Raw genomic sequence first — 22,581 nt, forward strand, 5'->3', positions numbered from 1 at the left:
AAATAAGTGGTTTTCTATGTCCCTGTTCGTATTACTGGAGTTCAAGGTCACTACTAAAGTTGTGAGTTTTAATGTACAATATGTATTATTTACGCATTCTTTCTTAGAAAATGCCAGACTCTTGACTGAACTACATGACCACCTTACTGTTTTATGTATAGCCAGTGACTTTTCTCAGCTGGTTATATGCAAAGAGGGCAAGCTTTTCTTTTTTTTTTTTTCTTCCTTTTGTTATTTAATATGCTGAGACAGCTGGATGAAAGACTGCATCTTGCTTTTGGATTCTGAAGGAAAGATCTCTCTTTTCCTTTTTAGTGTGCTGGGGTTTTATATAGCATTATTCTGTAGTAGGGATTATATAATATGATTATGAAGTTATCCTCCCTTCCAAAGGGTCGTATATGTCATCTCCAGTCAGTAGGGAGAAGCTTACACTTTTGACCTTTCTGTCTCTTTGGACACATTAGTTGTTGGACATAGTGGTGCTTGTAAAATTGCTTAATTGTTCCAAAGAGATCATTTGTACTTACTCTGCTATTGCCGTTTGATGCTGTCTCTCTACACACTGCCAAAAGCCCATGGTATGTTACATTTTTATTGTTATGTAAAGCAGCTGTAAAACAAACAGTGTGGTTGTGTAAGTGTATTTGAAATCTTTGCTATTGGCTACTTCATTTTTTCCCTTTGTCTCTTAACTTTTATGTTTATAGTTTTGTCACCACAGGGAGCTAATGAAAAGCAAACATATAGACTGTTTGTTTAAAAATAATAATAATAATGCCATGCACAGTTTCATGTTGCTTCCTTATTCATATTTCTTATCCTATTTCACAATATAAGAAAAGCTAGGGCATGCTGTGCTGGGGTGTTTTTTTGGTGGGAGGATTGGGTTTTTCTTGTCTTCTCCCTGCGCTGGTTTGACTTTTACGGTACTTTGATTTTAGGACACTTCAACAATTGTAGAGCAAGTGAGCATACAGTAAGCAAAAAAAGGAAAAAGATAAATGCATGTGCAGCAAGACATTTATCTAGATGAGGGGAGGTCTGTTGAACTGTTCTGGCTTTTTTTTTTAATACTTGCATGCCTGTAGGGAGTCAGTCCTGTGTGCATCCTTAGCACATTCACAGGATTATGAAAGGTGATTTATGTGTTCAAGTTTCTCTTTACAGGTAGTACTGAAGAAAAGAAAGGCTTAAATTATCCTATATTTGTTGTTCTTTCTGTACCTCTTTTGGTATATAGTGGAACACATGTATTGTCTCAGGAGTAAAATTATGAAATGCATATATTTATTAAGGGTCTGATTTTCAACGCTAGCTGTTGACAGTAAGAGTACTTGTTGAGATGATGAGTCTCTTGATCATTCTTTGCCCTTGTGGGAAAAGTGTGTAAAAACAGCACAACAGCCACTGGGCAGCCTCTCTTATAATTTTTCATCCACATCAGTCGCAGCTGCCAAGACATTTTTAATAGAGAGTTTTTCTTAGTTTAAGCTGTTTTTCTACTTTAATTGGAGCTTGCATAGGTTAGATCCTGCTTTCCACTCCATTCAGAAAGATACCTGAACTCAGTCACCACTGAGCCAGAGCTGCCTGCCTTCTGTAACCTGTGCTGGGGAGGCTTTACCTACTTGTTGGGGATCTGCTCTACTTGGATTAAAGGAACAGAAACAAACTATAAAGATTAAAAGATGCTCAGGAGGGGAATGTGTACTTGGATTTTGCCAGCAGTTAAAGGTAAATCCCCTTGCAGTAAGGAAGGCTCTAAATAGCGCCTCTTGATAATCTGTTTTGCAGTAGGTGAATTGTTCAAGACGAATGAGAATATAAAACAGCTGCCAGACTTCAACTTTTAAATAAATGAATTAGATTTTAGCTTGGTTTTTGTTTTGCCCACCATTTCATTTTGCAAATCATGAGGTAATTCATAATTTACAAATTTTAAAACCACTAGATAATCTGTACAACAGCTCTAAGGCAACAGCATTGCATCAGATCTGCTTTTTGCTGGCGGTGTGTTTTGAGCATTGCAAACACCCCTTTTGCATTCACTTACCAGAGTGCAGTTGTATTTCTGAGAAAGCAAAAGGTTTTATTTTCTTCACTTTTCCCATCCCAAATGTGCAAAAATAGTTTGTGTGGAAAAGAATTATCGTAAGATCAACTTCCCATTTCTTCAGCATTTAACTTGACTTGCAGAAGTTGACAGAGTACACATTTTCCTAAACTCTGAACATTGCATCACCCAGGAGACGCACACATGGGAAACTCTCTCCAGTGCGGGCAAAACAGACTTCAAAGGTAACACTGACTTGCCACGGTTAATCCCAGTGGTAATAAGGGTAAGGCCAGACTTGTTGTGACTGAGAGCAAAAGGTGTTAGCTGGGATCAGTGCTACAGTATTATATATGCTTTTCATCATTTTGTAGCTAAAATTATAACATAATTCTAGATCTGCCATTATGGAAGACACTGTAAGGGTGTGTGTGTTCTGAACAGATATCTAAGCAAAGGGGTTGAAGTAGGCCAGTTCTCTTATCGGTCCTGGATGGTCTCTCTGCAATTCTGCAGTATTTTTGCAGTAGCAGTAGCTGTTCATTTTAACTGCAACTGAACTGAATTAGTACAGCTATGGAGGTGTGTAGATTGCATCTTTATATACATATATACTCAGATCTTATATAAGAAATAGTGTGCACATGATTAGAACTAGATATAACTGTACCTTTCTCATCCACGTTTGTTAAAAGATTTATCACATTTTTGGGAAACTCAATCTGAATGTCATCATGCTCAATTAGGACACCTCATTTTGTATTTCACCCACCCGGGTTTCCTTTTTCCACCCACTCCTTCTGTCAGCAAGGAAGAACTAATTGTGCTCTTGTGGCCTTGGCTAATCATAGCAGACTGGTGGCTTTCCCTCAGTCTTTGCAGAGTTTTGACTTTGAAAAATGAATGTCTTAACTGTGTAAGAACACTTCAGTTGTTTCATAAACTGGTCCAGTGTTGAAAAGATACCTTTAAAAAAAAATCTGATCCAAATGACTTGTATTGTCAGTAAGAGTTTCTCAACTCCAGAAACTTCTTTTCAAGTCCTCAAAGCTAGTCACATAGAGCTGATGCCTTTTCACCTGCAACTAATGTATATTAATGATGCCAGTGTAAAGATTAAGGAGCCCATGATACTGCAAAATGAAGCATTGCAATGTAAGCGTATTTTTCCTCAAGCATAGTGTCGTTTCCATTAAACATAAGAATAACCAGATTATTCAAAATTAAGAGGCTGGAGTCCTCATTTAAGTAGCATAACATAAAAGGACTGATCTTGGATTTCTCAGACCTGTTGGTTTTGTATTTGTCCTGCTGAATTACTATCTTGTTGTGACTTTCAGTGCCTAGCCTGGGAGAGATGTTGTGCTATAGTCATGCAAATATCTTTCAGGCATGCTCTATGCATACTTGCCAGGTCGCTAAGTTTCATACAGAAACTGCCAGAATTCTGAAATAAGTTTTTTCCTGCATTCTGTGATTTTATTTGGATGATTTGATACTAGTTTGGATGGACCAAACTGCAGCAGTGTCTTGGTCATTGGAAGGTGAGGGAAGTTGGATTTGGGTTCAGTAAGCCACAGTACAAGCTGGTGTTGGATCTGAGGGTGGGGAACCTTTGCATTTAGGGATCAGTCCTATGGCTGAGGTAATACAAAAGCTCTGTAGTTTCTCTGAATTACCCTTTCCTGTCCTGCAATAACTAAATGAAGCAAGATTTCCACTGAAATTGTAACACCAATGTCATCAGTCTATAATCTGGTGAAGTCCCTCTTTTATAAATCTAATGCCTCTACATAAAGATAACTATTTTATGAAAAATCCCTATTGTATGAAATGTTTTGGTTGAAGTAATGCTTGTGTTTAGTGCAGCTTTCACCCAGATAATGGTGGTTATATACGAATACAGAAGTACACCCTTCCTGCAAGTGCACAGAGATGTCATTGCAAAACTGTAGCATTGATCCCTTTTAAGCTATTCATCCATGACCCTGATGATGGCATCTGAGAACTTGCTTGTGCTCACAAACTAAGTTGGAAACTGTTGACTCTAACTGTTTCTACAATGAGGTTTAAAATAGTATGCTGAATATGTGTGTGATATCAGAGGTTCAGGTGACATTACATGATAGGTTCTCTCTCACGTTTTCATTGTCCCTCTCCCTCACTAGCATCTTCAGCTATATGTGGTATATTTCATTTGGTTAGTTTGTGGTTTGGTTGTTGGTTTTTCTTTCTTTCTTTCTTTCTTCTTCAAATATAGGTGTAGCAGTGTCAAGTAGGGGACTGTTTTTTAATGCTTGTAGTATTTGTTTTCTCATGTTCTCTCATAAGCCTCTTGCTCAGAGCTCATCAGTTTGAGTTTCTTCTGTGAAGATGATGTTCATCTTTCCCTCATTCTCCTAGTAGGCAGGCAAGTTTATGCTGTCTGGAAGAGCACAGTCAGGCTGAAATACTTAAGTCATTTAACTGCTAGCTTCATGCTGCACTGAATACTAGTGTAAAAGAAAAATTGGAAACATCTGCTTTCTTTTTCTCATAACAGAAGAACAAAGAGATATGTTCTATTGAAATCAAAGGTGGCAAATATAAGAGTAATAAAAGGGATGTATTGTATGTGTCTTTCACACATATAATTAGTCTGTGGAACTTACTGTCACAGGAAATGATCGAGGCCAAGAACATAACAGAATTTGAAATGGAATTGGGTAGGCATGTGGCTATTTTGAATGTTCAAAGTCAGTCTTACTAGTTATAGTGATTTTGGAGCAATATTAAGCCAATGCTCTTAGGTTTAAGCAAGTTTATCTTGAGATGTTGTATCAGAAGAGTGTGCTTCTTTTGTGTTCTTTTGAATTAAACTTGCCTATAGACTAAAACTTCCTTGAATTCCGAGCATTGCATGGAAATCTTCTTGTCCAATCCTGGCTTGTCCATAAGCATTTTTCTTCCTCCCTCCTTCCACATATGCACGTACACACCTGTCTTAAATCTCTTTGGGACTGGATATTCTCCTCACCTATTTTCTTTGTCCCTTTCTGTGCCCCGTTTTCCACATGCCTTTCCGTATCAGCTTATCCCAGGAACAACCGTTGTGCATCGTGTCTGATCAGTTTGCAAGGGAATGCCTACGAAAATGACCTACAAAGTGAGCAATAGAAGCTGAAGACTTATGAATGATTAATACCTACATAGAGCAAGAGCCACAGCGTTGATTAAACTTGAGTATGCTGTGATGAGTGAAATCACTATATTTCTGTAAAGGAAGTGATCATGGTAGCAGGCTCTTTACCATGCCTTGGCTTTTTAATAAGTGGCACTTCAAGTTACAGAATTAATTCCACAGAGTGGAAAAATATCAGGAGTGAAGTAATAACTATGTTAAAAGGTTTGACTACTGTAGTTGACATTTATGCCTGCAAATCTCGACAGGGCTTTAAACCACACAGCTCCTACACATTGGGGCCAGGGAGAAGAAATATCTTCTTGATATGCTAAAGCTTTATTTAAAAAACCCAACCAAACAAAACCCAATAAACCTACACTTATAAGTATCAGGGGAAAAAAAGGAAAAAAATAGTTGAGGAAAAGCATAATGGAAATAATAATTAGAAATCCCTGGACATTAGCCAAAATATTCCTGGTCTTCAGATTCTCTTATTGGGAGTTTAGGAAAGGCAACTTGAAACCATGTGGCTTGAAAGAAGAGAACTTTAAAATGTCGTCTCTACAGGAGTTCAGCTCTCTGCGGAGCTTTGTGCATTCCTTTGTAAGGTTCTGCTCTTCTGTAATTATCTAAAAACTAGAGTCAGGTTAATGACAGAAGCAAAGCTTGTTGCTTGTTTCTAAGATGCTCAGCGCCAGCATTGGTTGATAATGAACTCTTAAGAGTTAATTCTTCCATAAAGAATACAGTATCCTGTCTTTTTACAGGATGCAGAAGCAACAAGGATGCTTTCAAAAATGTTCTTTGCTGACAGTAAGTGAGAATGAGGAATGCCATAATTACTGACTGGACTGTATGATGAAGCAAACCCCCAGTCAGAGTGCTTTGCTGCAATCTGCCTTCTGTAGTCGCTGATGTTTTTTTCCCAAGTTCCAAAAAGAGTTTTCTCTGTTCTGCATTGCATATGAATTTGTTCTGCTGAATTTGATGGAAGTTTTGTCATTGACTTAACTAGTCCTGGCTTCTAGAAAGACACTGGACAAACGCATTTCTTAACAGGACAAATCTTTTAACAACACATGGTCTACTGAATGCTTCTTTCTTTGAAAGCAGGGAAGAAATTTATTCTTTACTGGCCTAGTGCTCATTAAGTTCATAGCTATGGTGATTAGTCTTTCCCATTTTGAAAAAGGAAGGGCAGTAGGTTTTTTTCTGGCACGTGAATGAGAAAAAGGCTATAGATATATGCAAAGTAACGTCCATGAACTGTTGTGTAAAGCTGTCTGCTTTATCTCAAAAAGAATATTGGAGAAGTGGGTGGATTTTGGGGAGGAGACATGGAAATTGTCAAAAAAGGAACAGGATAATTTCTCATGTAGAGGCACAGGGATTATTTCCTTCAGAAAATACCAAATATTTATTTTCTTTATTTTTATTCTCTAGAGGAATTCAACGGGAAGCTTATTTTCCTCTCTTCTAGTACAAGAACAAAGGTATATGGAATGAGATGAAAAGACAGAGAAAATTAATTTGTTTAATTTTTACAGAATGCAATTAGACACAGGGTTCCATGATGAAGCCAGGAATTTAGCAAGCTTCAGAAAGACTCGGACTTCTATGGAGGGCAAAACCAGACAGAATTACTGCAGCTTATTCATAATACTGATTTTAGAAGGGAAACATAGATGCTACTTTTTCAGGCTTAATCAGTTACTGCTGAGATGTTGCTAAGGTAGGGGAAAGCAGAAGACCTGGCAGGAGTCGTCTGGTGCCCATCTCTGCCCTGTTTGACACTGGAAACCAGTGAGAGACAGGGTGTTGAAATAGGTGGACTTCAGATCAGATCCAGCCTGGTGATTTCCTATATCTCTTTTAATAAACTAGTAAAGGAACAAAGTTCTGTGGCAAGATTTGCATTGGACCTGTGATAAAAGTCTTTGCAGTAATACTGCTTCTGTTATACTAGTGGGTGGACTGAGCTTTATTTTAACGTTGTTTTATAGGGGAAAACTGTTTAAGTCATGTTATAACAAGATTAGTGCATTATGAAAGACACACACATGTATCTATCTATATATATATACACATATGTGTGACAAAAGCACCTTTAAGAGTAATTTCCAAAAGTATTCCCCGTAATGTTTTTCTCAAATTAGTATGTTTCTCCAGGAATTGAGTCTTAAAGCTGAAAACGAGTGCACTCATACTTCGGAGTCTTACTCCACTACTTAAAGTTGACTTTGCCTGATCAGATTTCAAAGTTTGTAGTATCATTAACTCATGGCTTGAAAGTTACACGTGTGACCTGTCCTTTTACATGTCTTTATACAGACTGAATTGAAAAATCCGTTTAGTATTGGTCAGTTTCCTATTCTGTTAATGATACTACCATCGGGGTGATTTTTGTGTGTGTGTGATCTGTTTAGAAGAATTATTAGAAGTCTGTCTTAATGATGGGAGTGCCGGCAGCCTTTGGAATATGTCTGTTCTTACTGATTTAGTCAGCAGGTTATTTATGTGTACCCTAAGGGTTTTATTTACTGGCCTTTCTGAAATGAGAGCTTGACTCTGGAAACTTAAGAAATATCTCTTTATTATATTATTTTGAAAGTTCAGGGGGAGATTGCCTAGACTGGCTGAGCAATTTTCTAACATCCTGTGAATATTGTAAGTATATTTATATTGTAAAGGTATTAAAGTTTGAACATCTTTATTTCACTAAAAGGAGTATTTGAAATAACTTTTAATGAGAAAATCAAAGAGAATGAAGATGTAGTGACTGGAAACAAATATTTTTTTCATTGTTCTTACAGCGCTTTTTGGTACCTCCATACCCAAAATTCCTGTGTTTTGCAGCTAATGATAGACTTTTTCTCTTCTTATGTTATGTATGTAAAATAACATCAAGTGTGAGTGTCAAGGCTGTTGGTTTCCAGGTGTTTTGCTATACTACTGCATACTATTATGCTGGTTTCATATTTGTGCTTAGTTAGAAGTAACGTGTTCAGGTTTTCTTCAAAAAATTAATAGTGTAAAAATAGGTGCAAGTTGTACATCTAGCTCTGTGTCAGTTTTGCAGTTTTGTGGGCTTGCCTCTCTATTTCTGTTGCCCTCTGTATGGAAATGGTAACTGCAGAAGAAGAATGATACACAGCTCTCAGATGCCGAGGAAGTCACTCCTAATCTTGTCAATCTTCCTTTAAGGTATTACTTGCTAAATGCTGAGGTTACAAGGTTAGAAAATGTAAACTTTTGTCTCTAAAACCCTTGCACATGTCTGTGAGATGTGCTTTCCTCCTGTTTCTGTTTATGAAATATAGTAGGAAGTCTCATGCTAGCACTACTACCAATTAAAATGTCAACACCATCCAATAAAGAAATGCAAATTTTTACTAAATGCCGCTAAAGATCCTTCTCTGTGAACTTCATGGGTTGCACAAGAGGTTTATGAAGAAAATATGTCTTTTTTTTTTAATGACTAGAAAAGCCTCCATATCACAGGAACATATATGAAGTATTTAGCATCATGTTTTTAGTTAATTACGGTGTTAAACTTAGCATGGTTTTTTTTTTTTTTTTCGTGACAGCAGAAGGTTGAAACTTAGTTTAAACTAAGAATGCCAGTGGTCAGCTGTAGGAGTGAAGTTTCCAAACTGTGTGAGACCAGGAATGATGGACCAGAAGGATGCCTGCATTTCTTGCGTTCTCTGGCAGTTCACTTTCACCTGCCTGCTGTGGACCTCTGTCAGCAGAACTTTACTGCCACACATGGGTGTTGTCTTTCCATCTTATTAAATTGTTGCTAAGTCTTCTCTCTTTGGTGGAAATCAGGGAGGGGCAGACACCTGTGTTGGCTTTTACGTGTGTGAATGTGGCATGCTTTTTATAAAAGGTGTAAGTGATGTAATGCCCTGAGTTGAAACTTTGCTGTCTTTAGTGTTTCTTTACATTCAGGAGATACTTCCAGATGAAAATGTCATGAAGTGAAGGCATTGGGAAGTCTGAAAATCAGTGATGCGTGCGTTTTTTTTTGCTTTGGGGGGAAGTTACTTAACATCAATTGCCAAATATGGGTCTAGAGGAAAAAAAAAGATAGTTTGTGAAGGGCTATATCATTCCTTAAAGTTAAGGCATGCAAGTTGGCCCCAAAACTGTATATGTTATTTAAGAGCGCTGCTTAGTCCTCTTGTGGCTCCTCATGTAGGTTAAATTTAAGGTTCCTAATACTTTGAAAACAAAAAAATAAGCAAAACTTTAGAAAGCCATCACAAAAGCCTATTCAGGCTATCCTTGAACATGTGAATATACTATCAAGAAATGAAAAGCCTCTCTCTGTTTTTAAATCCCTTGAAAGTTTTTGTTTGTTTGTTTTTCAAGCTTTCGCCCTCATGTCTGCTTCAGAATAATACTTACATATGTATCTGCTACAGTAAATGCTGATTAGCTATTGTGACTGGCTCGTGCTTGTGCCTGTTGCTAATGAGAACAACTTGCAATGGTATATAAACAATTTTTAGTGACTGCTATGTAGTTGGCTGGCAGCTGTGCTATATTAAAGTGTAGGTAATCTTGTTTTACTCAAAAAATAGTAAACTCTCATCTTAGATCTCAGATAAAATTTCTAGCCTGTGCATGTCACAATTTCAGAACTCAAAGGCAGTGCTTTCAAATTACTTTTCTGCTAGGCAGCTTTGATAGTATTTCAGAATTGTGAAAATAGGAAAGAGAGACTCTGGGTAGTGCAGCACAATTGAGAATATTTTGCTGCTGTTTTGAGAAGAGTAATCAAATTTTATTTTGGTATCGGGTGGTTTGTGTAATTTTGTTGTTATTGCCTGCAGTGAAATAGTTAATCCTAATGCAGTGGTCTGATTTATGTAGTGAATGGCAAGGAAAGGAAGTTATTGTAAAGAGTTTAATGTAAGTAAAGGAGAAGATGGCATCCGCATTGCATTTCTTTTTTCTTTCTAGTTTTCATGTGTCGTTAAGATGCATCCTTCAAAACATAATATATTTTGATTAGCAACGTACCATTACTGGTATCAGCATTGGCATGCTGATGGGAAGGAATATAATAATGTGAAGCCAAGATAATGGGATGACCTGGTTCTCTAGTTAAGCGATGTTGGCTCTGCCTATCCTTGATCTAATGCGAAAGACCTGTGGTATTGACTGGCTGGTGGATTTGTTTCAATTTGTAGCATGTTTTTAGGGTGAGTTGGTTGGTAGGTAGGTGGTGGGACAGGTGGATCAGTTTTGGAGCATGTCGTACATTAACAGTTGTTTTTTTTTTCCTTAGGTTATGTTCGCTTGAAAATTCAGTTGCATATAAACTAGCAGTCTTAAAATACTGCATCATCTGTTCTGAGTACAAACTTTAAACAGAATTCCTGTAGTTCAATGCAAGAGGTGGTAGTGTATCTCCGGTCTGGCACGCAGTGTCTGCCCTCTTTAAAGTAGCCCTTTTCCTCCCTGTAGAAGTAAGAAACTAGCTCGAGGAGGCAGTTGGGTAAAGCCACAAGAACCAGGTCCTTACTAGTCTGAGGAAGTTAGAGAGTCTTGTCTGCTTTCAATTTTCAGCACAGCAGGGGCATATTGCCAAGTGTTACACATCATCTTTAACTTTCTGGGGCCAGTTTTTCCAAGCTCGTTTGTAGCTGCTGTTGCCCTTTTGATCTAAGTTATTTAGCATATGCATTTCTTGATCTACATAATTACGAGTTATAACAAAATCAATAGGGCAAACTGATGATAAAGTACAAGATAGCCAGTCTACTATGTTATCTCAATGCTGGATAGGTAGACTTAGGAAAGAGCTGGGGTTCTTTTTTGGGTATTTTTTGTTTCCCCTAAACAGGGCAAGTGGCTTTTGAAGAGACAGGAGCCTCCAGATCATATGGGTCCAAACTTAGCAGTTTTACAACTGATGTACTACAGGGTGTCTGAATATTTATGAGGTGCTGGGCTTTTTTTATCAGTTTATTGAGACCACCTTTCATATTCCCACACTAGTACAGACAGGACAAGACATGGGCATGGAAGACAAACACAAATGTAGGTCCCAGCTTGCTTCTGGAATGGCAGGTTAATTGGGGTGGATTTCTATTTTCACTGACGGATAAAGCACAATATTTAGGGGAGAGCCCTCTCATCATCTAATGTGGCACAGTTAGGGCTGCTTATGGGTGGGAGGGGGATATTATTGAAATTTTTTGTTGTCAGAGGGAATAGTTTCTTTTCCGTGTGTGAAGAACCTACATCCCAATAAGTGCCAGGAGAAAGTACAACTTTGGTTTTCTTTTGGGGGGTACAGCACATTTGAGATTAGACACACAAGAACTTTCATATTCATTAATAGTATTGATTCTCTTTATTACCTTTAAATACAGGACTGTCAATTTGGTGCTGGGCAACCGCTTTAAGAGTGTGTGTGTTTTACAAAAGCGTTGAAATTGGAGAAACAAATAGGTTTACTAGTTATATTTCTATACCGATTTCCAAAAACCTGTTGGAATGTGAAGAGACCCCAAGCAAGCTGTGTAATTGCAAAAATAGTGCATTTGTGAAAGTGCCTAGTTCAGCTTACCAATTGTCAATTACACATCTGTACCATAAATATTGAATGGACCTCAATACTGAAAATGAGGTCTGACGGTGTGAAGGGATTTCTGTCCCCATGTTGGCAGCTAATAGTCCAGGTGACAACTGGCAGGAGGGAAACTGATGTAAAAATAGCACAAGGTTAAGTTGGCAGAGCGCAGTTTCTCCCATCACATCTTCTTGTCATGTTAAATAAGCTGTTGCAAATTGTTAGGCGGGTCAGATTCTCTTCCACACTTTCCCAGTTTGTTTTACTGTTTCTTATGCAGCGTATTATTTAATGGGAGATGCAAGGTCAAATATAAGTCAGTACATTTTAATATATTTAATTTTTGGTCTTGCTGTCCAGCTCTAACTGTGAGGAGAAAAGCAAAATCAATTTGCATACAATGAAAATAATTTCATTGACTACTTAGTTTGGCATTTTCTGTATTTGCATACTGTACATACTAAAGTCACAGACTTGCAGAAACAGCCTTCTGCAGTCATATTGGACACCAAAAATGTCCCTACGTGTAGTGGGACAACCTTCCAGTGCTTTGAAGTAGAGAAGGCTGGGAAGAAGCCACTGCAAAGGAAAACTGAAGCCCTTGAGAGCTGAGCAGGCTGGATTTATTTTCAATTTTGGAACCAATGCTAAATGGATTAATTTCTCTTGAACCTTTTTATTAGGGCTTGCTCCTAAATTGAAGTGATTATTGTTAAACTAAATAGAGCTGCAGCAGACCCCTGAGAATATCATAAGTCTCCTTCTGACCTCCCTGTTAACTGAGATTTTACTTTAAATCTTTGAAGCCCGGTTTAAAAATCAAACTCTGCAGTGAAATTATTCAAGAGCATTGGCCTTTTCACCAAGTAGTTTAGTAGTAACCTCACAGTAATATTTTGCAGAGACTGAAATATTTCAGGTGAAGGTCCTAAATTTGCAAGTGCTCCTGGGCATTGAAAAGAGTGAGATCTTGGCAACAATGAGGCTCTTGGTTGTTGTGTGATCTTATTGCCAAGTATTTTTTTTATATAAACTGAAAAACCCAGTCTTTTTTTTTTTTCTTCCCACAAAGAAATCCCCCTGAAACAGTTTTCCTTGAAGTCTCATAAATTCCTGCATAACACCTTATCAGTTCCATTATCAGAGCTATTTAGTTATTTAGTTCCTTTTTTTAACCTCATAAGAATGTAATTCGCTGCACTGTTTATCCGCCAGTTTAAGCTTTGTGCCATTTATGTGCAATTTCTCAAACCTGCCCTCCCCAATTTTTACATCAGTCTGATACTTAAGGGAAAAGCTTTGCCAGTGCTAGAACAGAAATTTTGTGCATGCTCTTCCCTGTTAGAAATGTGGCGGGATTTGTAAGATACCCTACCCTTGTGCGACAATATTGTGACTGCCATTTTAAATTTAAGACAGAAAATGCAATACCTTCAATGATTTACAAGGAAAATAATAATATTTACTGCTTTGTAGTTGAAAACCATGCCTATGAACATGCATTGCACGGAAAATTAAGTTTTGTTTTTGTAGTTTTATGGTTGGGATTGCTGTAGCAATATAATGTTCCATCTTTGCTCACTTAGCTCTCCTTTCCCTCCTTTGCTCCCTTCTTATGTTTTAATAAAAGCCAGCTGCAACTTTTTCCTCTTGCTGTCTTTTCTCTGCGTGTCTGAAAGCTCACAGGCATTTCACCTATGGTCAAGCTATCGTTTTTAGCTAATGTTAACACATAGTAGTGGCTTGGTTGTGTGTGACAGTGGGCAAAAGATACCACTTTGATTCACATAGTCACGTGCTGATTCAGTACGTTACCTTTTATTTTCCACGGTTGCACAGAAGAGGTTTTGTTGTGTTACGATTTTTCTTTTTCTTTTTTTTTTTCTTTTCCTTTCATTTCTTTTCTTTGACTAAAAATGGGTGGCAAGAAAATTATATCCTGCTTTTAAACTACTTGACTGAAAAATGGCAATTAAATGGATGGCCCAGGGTATCCTTTTAATTACTTCTGTCTTGTCTCGTTGAATTTCTTCCTAATAGCTATGTAATGTTTTAATGCTTATTTTGTAATTGAAAAGCCTGTGTAAGTTGTGTACATGAGTCTTTGGATTGCATTGCAGCATGCTTAGCATAGTGACATCCTGTCTGTGAATGGAGTGTCTCAGTGCTATGGTAATAAAACTAAAACATTTTGGTAGCTAAAGCATGTGCCGAAGTTGACAATTTATTTCTAAACATAGAGCTATGCATTAAAATGAAGATTTTTGAAGTGTAGCCAAAGTGTAGCTGCTTTTTTGTTTCTTTGGTTTTAACTCTGTTGACATTCCCATTTTTAACACAATTTTGCTCTACAGATCTTTAAGCAAGCTTCTTTGAATGAGGGATTTTGTAAGCGTGTGTTTTTCAGTGCTAAGCTAGATGAGCTGTCCTGCCTCTTTTTACACCCTGCACCTGCCTTTCCCAGGGATCTGGGACTTCTCAGTTACTTTTGCAATCTCTGCACCTAATTCAGCCTAACAGTGTAGGTGAGCAAGCTCACCAAGCAGACCCGCTTGGACTACCTGAAAAGAAAGCGTATTTACTCTGAGGTCAGGAATGGGGTGGATTAGGAGGGAAAATCAAGGTGCACCAGAACTTCATGTGAGAATGATATCCTACCTCCTTGCCAGTCAAGATTTCTAATGCATTTTGGGCTTGCATTTAAAAAAAAAAAAATAAATAAAATAAAAGGGGGGGGGGGAAGGAGAGAAAAGGTGGGGGGAAGAGGCCTTCTAACAGACAACTGAAATTTCCTAAATCTGCTTAGTAAGGTGTTGTGTACATGACAGAGGCACAATTCCATGTACATTCATTCACTGTTCCTTACTACAAAATAAAACAAACAAACAAAACGTCTGTCAGTTTGTAATGGTGCAACTTTATGTTGGAGATTCTCTGCTACCTTGGAATTCCCATGTGCCGTTAGTATGTTGTTTGCTTTCTGATTTGAACCTGTGTCCCTTGGAAGAGGTCATGTCTGCAGTGTTTTTGGAAATTATATTTATTTTCCACAAGTGTGCAACTTCAAAACAGCTTAGCTACTTGCATCAGACTCCTTCTGTTCAGGGCAAAGTAGCCTCAAAAACAGCATCTAGGGATATGGAGTAGCTGGAGTATGAGTTCGTGGTTCTGTTACTTGTGGTTTTAACTGAAACATACTGTAGGTTTTCATTAGCTGTTATTTGCTTCAGCATACCATGAAATTGCCCTCCTTCTTACCACCCTTACAGGTAGCAGTCTCTGGCATTTCTAAACTACTCTGCTAAATTAGTTAGCTTTTAAAAGGAATATGCACTGCTTTGGTATATCAGGATATTAACTTAGTGTCTGTAGCATCAACAGATTTTGATTCATTTATCACTACAGTGATTGCTATTGGTGTGCTTTCTGGATCTCAAAGAGGAGGAACTCAAGCATTCACCAGGCAGCGTCTTCACTAGAGGGAAAGCATACGTTATCATTTGGTCAATTCCTAGAAAGGACCAGGTAGTTTCCAAAAGTACTAGCAAGTTGACATAAACAGTGGACTTTGAGTCATTCTCCTGGAAAGTACCAGCAGCATGTTCCCAGATTTTTGTGCGTTAGCTGTATGTAGCGAAGCCCAAAAAGTCCTGCCTTCTCTCCATGGCATAGGTATGCTCTGGGGGATTTGCACAGGGATGGCTGGGCAGAGCAGAGAGGTACCATGTAATGCAGGCCTGTGGTGGAGGTTCTATCTGGCTGGCTTAAGAAAAAGCTGCAGGTTGGCTGTTCTTGCAGACTATCTGTCATTTCAGCCTTTTCAATACACGCAAAAATGTATGTGTGTGTTGTGTGTGTCTTCTCCATGCACACTTCATCTCTGAGCCAGAGGCCTATGTTTACAATTGCTCGGTACTGCAAGGCATCTGAGCATGCAGCCAATTTACCTGGCCGTCGTTCTGCCCCCCGGCCTCCGCTGCAGGTGTTTCTAACTTACCTGTTTGGTTTTTAAGTTGGGAAGAAACATAGTGCCTTCCAGCAAAGGGAGGCAGAGCAGGATGAGGCTTTTCCAGAGAGATACAAGGTTGGCTGGGACTTGGCCCAGGCAGAACTTCGTGCTTGGTCTCACCTGTGCCAAGATTCTCTCTTGCCTTGCATTTACCAGGATTCAGGCTCCTGTTCCTAGACTTGAAAAGTTAGATAGTCCTTGAACAAAAATTACCTTGACACTGGGCAGTTCTCTAAGGGTATTACTGTCATAATATCTGTCCAGAGGATAAGCCAGCAGCAACTTGGGAATGATCAGGAACATTTGCTGCAGCGGGTGCAGCACATCTTCACTGAGTATATCACTGTTTTTCCAGGGAAGTGAGATCCCTGTTGCACTGCTGTGTAGCACGTGCTGCCTGATACGAAATGATGGGTTGGGGTTTTTTCAGTCTTCTGTTGGATGTCAACTTTTGCTCTGCATTACCAGTCTTAGTCTCATTTCTTTCTTGGGAAGTAAAGAGGTTGTGGGCTATTGAGTTCAATACAGAAAGCTGTTGCTTTCATACTCTTGTCTTGCAGTGGAAACAATTTCTGTTTAATTGGTTAAAATTGTCTTCCCACTGGTCGTATGTTGCACAGCTTCAAAATGTTGCATTGGTAGATATAGACACTTAATTTGAGCACAGTGGTGACACACGTCAGGCAAGACGGCAGCTGTGCCTGTGAGCCCTGTGTCTATGCATCAGTGAATTTGTTTTCCAGGGAGATAATTACAAGGATTTTAAACAAAGAATGTAATCTTTAACCTTTGACAGTTTTTGTATTTCCACCAAAAGTTAGTGCCATTGCACTTATGCTGTGGTCCGGTATTGTCGCTTTTCTATTAAGCACTGGGACGTCTTGAGCTGCTTGATATTACCTAATCCTAAATTAAATCCAAGCAATATCGCACTCTGAAGCTGACTTGCATCTTCCTCTTGCAGTCTTTCCTTTGTCGGAAATCAATGTTAATGTGTAAAAATCGGACATCTACAGCTATTTCAGTCTGTTAATTGAATTGTGAAAAGCTTAAAAGGTAAGCTTAGTGCGTCACTCCTAAAGCCTACTGATGTCTTACAAAAAGATGTGGCACTCTTTTAATACAGAGGTCTAGCAGTATGTTGCTTGCATGCGGTGATAGCTCTAATTGGAAACCTAATAGGATACAAGAGATTTCTAAGACTATTACAAATAATACTATATTATTTTTTTTTAAGTCTGTGGGATTTTTTTATTGACAGTCCTTTGGGTTGAAGCTGGAAATAAAATGCAGAATGTTGAAATATTTCTCGTTGGTTCAGAGGGCTGTATTCAGTGCTAATCGCACATCACATTTCTTGAGTGCTGAAGTGCTCCCAGTTGGCAGTTCTTGTGGTATAAATTCCAACAGTAAATCGGTGCTAACAAAGTTGAAGTACCTGTTCCGTTCAGTAGCTCCATCTTTAGGGGAGGGAGCGGGGGAATGATCACTGGTGCAACTTGCAGTAATGACAGTGTGTCAGGAGGTTGCTAATATGTACATAAAGAGGTGATTCCTTGGAGTGGTGGCTAAGGGTGCCCCAGAGAGTCCTTTTCAGTAAGTTTGCACAGTTAAGCTGGTGTCTTGCAAGAGGTAGAGCTTCCTGTCGAAATACAATGCTCTTCCAGTCTAATGCACAAGTGGTAGCTGGAGAGTACTGAGTGCCCAAATATATAGACCTGCATAGGACAGGGACAAGTCATTAAGTGGAGTGGGATGCCAGTAGTGTTCAGGATGGAATGACTTTAATTTAGTACTGATCTTGAGCTGCACGGGGTTTTGTGGTCTGAGGAGAGAAATCTTTCCCTTGGGGCTGGTGCTTCGCTTGGCAGAGAACTGGTCTCCCCTTACTGCTTTCTCATATGCTTTCCTTCCCCTGGAAGCATGCTTTTAGTCATAGCTTTGCTGCTGTTGAACTATTTAGCACCAACGTGTTGTGAACTCTTATTTTTTAGTTTAATATGAAAATAAAATTTTAGGTTTGATAACAGAATTAACTCCCTTTCTCTCCGTTGATTCCTCTGCTGTCAAGAATTGTTCAACAGTACTGCAAAGAGCAGAGGAAAAAAGCATGTCTCTGATCACTGTTGTTATGTTGAGAATTTACGGTTTTGTAATTGTATTTCTATTTGTAACACTGTTACTAACACCTAGCAATTACTCTGGTTCCCTTCACATTAATCAAATGCATATTGTCGTGTGTATGTTGAATTTATTGGATTGCCTTCCCTCTCAGGTAATACTGCTCCATCAGTGTTATGGTATGAAAAGAGCTTTTTTTTTTATCCTTCTGTCTTATATTAGCTTTATCAAAAGAATGGGGAAAGAAGGTGAAGGCTGTTTTCGATATATTAGGGATGTTAAATTCTGTCCCCTTACAGAACAAGGGGAGAAGAGATTTCCAGAGTCATAGCACATCCGTGATGGAAAAAAGCTGTGTCAGCACCTCCCTTTTATGCAAAGGGAGTTTTCAGCTCTGGCACCTTACAGATGAAATACTACTGTAGCAACACAGAAAGAGGCAGCAATGGAGTCCTAAACCATTAATGGCTTTATAGGTTGAGCTGTACTTTGAAATACTCAGTGACATATGGCATGCTACAGAATACAACTGGCTGAGGATCTCAGTAAAACTAATTTTCAACAAGCAGGTATTTGTGTTCCACAGCACCTTTAGTTTATACTGTTCTTGGTGAGCTGCTGGCAGGTGAGGGAGAATCTAGAATTAGGTAAAGCTGATTTGAGAAAGCACTGTTTTAATTTGATATAGCGATTTTAATTCCTCTTACAAAAGCAGTTCCACCATACAAATAGTATCAATGAGATGACTTCATGCGGTGTTGTTTTAGAAATCAGTGTAGCAAAATAATAAAAGTGTAGGAAATTTTTACATTTAAGAGTATTATCGTGTATTTGCCTTCCTTCAGTTATACCATGAGTCTTGGTTTAGCAATAATACAGGAATATGTTTTGATTTTAAAGAGCACACAAGATTAATAAAAGTCCTTGATTTTAATATGGCCTTTGATGTGGCACAGTTTTATTAAGGCTGAGCTGGGAGAGCCATTTCTGAAATAAGTAGGAAATTGTTCTTTGAAACTTAGCTTTCCTGTTGTGTAGAGATTGTGTAGCACGTTTAAGAGTAGTTCTGGGCAATACAACTGTTGTAACAATCGGGAAAGAGAAGCAGAAAGCCATACCCCACCTCTAGTTTCTCAGCTTTGCTGAGCAGGCTGGAACACTGATAAGTCCAGGTGAGATCTCCAAGGTTTTGGAAGCATTTAATCTACTTTTAATCCCTGTCTTTACTTCAGGTGGTATATGAATTCTAACAGTGAAAACTTCCTTCCATGTCATACCTGAAGAATGTAAGACATCATATTTATTTTAACTGTAGTAATGTTCTTAAACCATTTGGTTTTTTTTTTATCTCTTAGTGCTGGCCCCAAAGGTGACAACATCTACGAATGGAGATCAACCATTCTAGGACCTCCAGGTTCAGTCTATGAGGGAGGCGTTTTCTTCCTTGACATCACATTTACACCAGAATATCCTTTCAAGCCTCCAAAGGTAAGAGACCGTTGCTGATGTCCTAAGTCATGAGCACTCAACAGACCATCCAGCAGCAGGCCGTGTTAATGGCATGCAGCCCATTTGAAAGCCGCTCTCTTTGAGAACAAGCTTAAGCTCATTTCAGACATTGTGTTGGTTTCTGTTAGCTAATGTTAACAGCTTTTCCAGTCCTCTTGATCGCTGTTTTAGAGCTTGTTTTCTTTTTCCCTACTTCTGTTTATAAGAAATCCTAAGTAATTAATGCAAGCATTGGGACAGGACTGAGAAACTGAAAAGTAAATAACCTTGAGGGGAGGAGAAAGGATACAAATACTTGTTTCTCAAACAACTCAGTTACCATAAACGTAACAGTTACGTGTGTTTTGGCCACTAAAGTAGTATTTAGTCTTTCAGTTTTGTTGGGTACTTGTGGTGTTCACCTACTTGGACAGTAACAAACTTTTTCCGTAGGTGTGTTATATTTGTGAAGCTCTTCTTACATTCCAGTATTGCTGTTTTTCAATGCTACAAGGCAAATACCGGTGCAGGTGAATGTTATCTTGCGGTTCACATACTTGGCCAGAGGAAGAGTACTGCGTTACAAGAAGAGGTGGTTGTTGTATACACTTCGTGTTTGCCTTGTATCTGAAGGCATTTATTGCATGTTTTTGACTTAAAAGTCATTGCGTTGATGAGATAAATGCCAGTGACTGTCCCGCCTTCAGGCCTTGGTCTAGTCTGCAGTAGAAAGGACTTGCCATACCAGACTTTGTCATACCGGGCAAATTAATACAAGCTTCCCAAATTAAGGAAACTGTTTGACTGTTCCTGCTAGCATAACTTCAGGGTTTCTGGTATTCTCGACAGGACCTTAAATTCTACCCTTAAGCTAGGGCTCCCGTTCACAAGCAGCATGTTCTACCTTGGGACATTTCCAGTGATTTCCTGCTGACACCTGTCCATCCCTCTTTGGAGGCTCTCTGGCAGCACAGATGGTTGTCTTGTGTTAGAATTTAATTCAGTGCAGCATAGTCTTTCATTATTTTGGTTTAATTAGTTTGCATTGGAGAATTTATTGTCCATCCAACTATATGCAATATCTTATGTCATGAGCCCAGTAAGTATTTAAAGAGGGAGCTTTTACCTTTCCATGTGTGCTTTACTGCACCTTTGCTTTCTATGCTACAGTCAGAAGCATTTATCGTCCCAGGCTTACCCAGCCTGATGCTTCACAGGACTGTAATGTAACTATCAGTGGCATTGAGACAGCCACGTATGCCAAGTTCCCTGACGCAGAACCAGAGATATAGTTTTGTTCCAGCTCAGCCCTGCTTTCTGCTCGGCGCTTCTGACAGGGATCTCTTTGCCTTTATCTTTGGATGTAAACCCTCACCCAGACGCAAAGAAAACAGGCGCCACTTAGTGAGGCCTTAAAAGACTAGTTTAATGGAGATTCACTGTATTGTAGCAGAGTTGCATTTACAATGAATCTTTCATCTCGCAGAGTCCAAATTGGTTTACTAACCACATATATGTATGGAAATAAAATACACACAGCTTCAGTCACATTGACATGGAATATAGGAGAAAGCACAGTAGTGCTCTAATAGAATGCACTTGCGCTACTTGGGTACTTAAGGTTTAAATGAAGAACATTTCTTTTGCTGAGAACCAAAGACTTATAGCAGCTCCTGTGTTAACACCTGTGGTAGTATTAATAAATGATGGTGTGGAAAATATAAATATCATATGGCTCCTGCTTTATTCCTACTAATTTGTTGATTTCAGATTGTCCAGCTGCTTGCAGTGACTGATAAATATTGTTTGTGGGTCATCTGGAAGTGGTAGGACTAATGTACTTACCCCATAGCCTTCCTGTATTTGTCTTATAGGGCAAGAAAGAAACAGATAGTTGTAACAAAACCCAGTGTATCATTTTGATGATAAGCACTGGTAGAGCAGTAGAGTGGGTGAAGGTCATTTCAGAAGCCTTGACCTCTGTAAAGATTAAGCTCTCTAGAGTGAAAGGACTAGTTTTCCTTGAATCTTCTTGGTAAGCCTTACAAGACCAGGGGAAGAACCTCCGCTGCTTCTTTGAATCCTTGGTAATTCTCACAAGGACAGTCCCTGTTGGGGGCTGCCCCATGGTGAAGTGTCTATAGTAGAACACATTTCATAACTTGAAAGTGAAATGTCATTAAAGGTTTTACTTCGTTAAGTAAAGTGAGGTGAAACTGGCCATCCTGGTGGGCTTACCAGCCCTTAGCAATATGCGTGAGAAGGTGTTGGGGCACAGCCACTGCTGACGTGTCTGTGTGGCTGATGAGCGTCCTGGAGATGTGTGGTGAAGGATATACAAGGGCAGCCTTTGAGGACTGGGTCTGACTCCAGCTGAGGGTTAGATTCAGTATGTTGGAACAAACTTTTGGGGGGAGGATGTTGCTATAGGAGAGCTTGGAAGACTGTGCTGGAAGTGGTATTAAATCCCTGGAAGGATATAGAGAGGGACTGCACTGCTGTACTTGAGGATGGAGAATTTAAAGAGCTTGAAATTTTACTTGGAAATGCATTGCACAGTACCAGGAACTTCAGTGGGAGAAATCTGATACAGGGACAGATACTCTCTGTCCTGTCCTAAATATGTATAATGGAGTTCTTTTGCATTTACGGAGCATTCCATACAGTACTTTGAAGATGTTAATCTGTTCTCTGCTTTTACATTTTCTCATTTTCTGTGGTATTCTGGGTTTGCCTTTGTTTCAGACAGTAGTTGTGTTAGGCACATGCTAGGTGGACCTGGATTCGGGAGAATCCGATGAACAAGTATAATTAGAATTTAAGAGTCCAATACTTAGTCCTCAAGTTGATTGCTATTCTTCTGTACTATTACAACGGAGGTTTTCCCAAGAGTTACATTGTAGTTGGGTTAGATTTCATTTATTGAGGTGAAAACAGTAGCTGTGGTGACTTGGTGTGTGCTTTGATCATTTGTATTAATAACCTCTAACCGCTTCCTTCCCCCCACTCCCATTTTGCAGCTTGTGTAAATTAACCTCTGCTATCACTTTGGGGTAAGGCTGAGATTAGCTGCTTTTATGTCTTTTCAAAAGCTGTGCTTAACTCTGTGTAGTTACTGCAGTAATGTAATCTCAGGTGGGACATTTCCAGAGGAT

The 22,581-nt window shown here is 38.9% G+C and overlaps 1 protein-coding gene across 1 annotated transcript in view; it reads left to right on the top strand.

Moving 5' to 3' along the window:
* The window catches only part of LOC130147729 (ubiquitin-conjugating enzyme E2 E1-like), a 45,153-nt gene that overhangs the window by 17,951 nt on the left and 4,621 nt on the right, over positions 1-22,581 (top strand). The window contains 1 exon segment of the mRNA XM_056335315.1: positions 19,294-19,426. Coding sequence (XP_056191290.1) covers positions 19,294-19,426 — 133 coding nt within the window.

The sequence above is a fragment of the Falco biarmicus genome, chromosome 4 (genome assembly GCF_023638135.1).
Source record: "Falco biarmicus isolate bFalBia1 chromosome 4, bFalBia1.pri, whole genome shotgun sequence".
NCBI classification, from domain to species: Eukaryota; Metazoa; Chordata; class Aves; order Falconiformes; family Falconidae; genus Falco; species Falco biarmicus.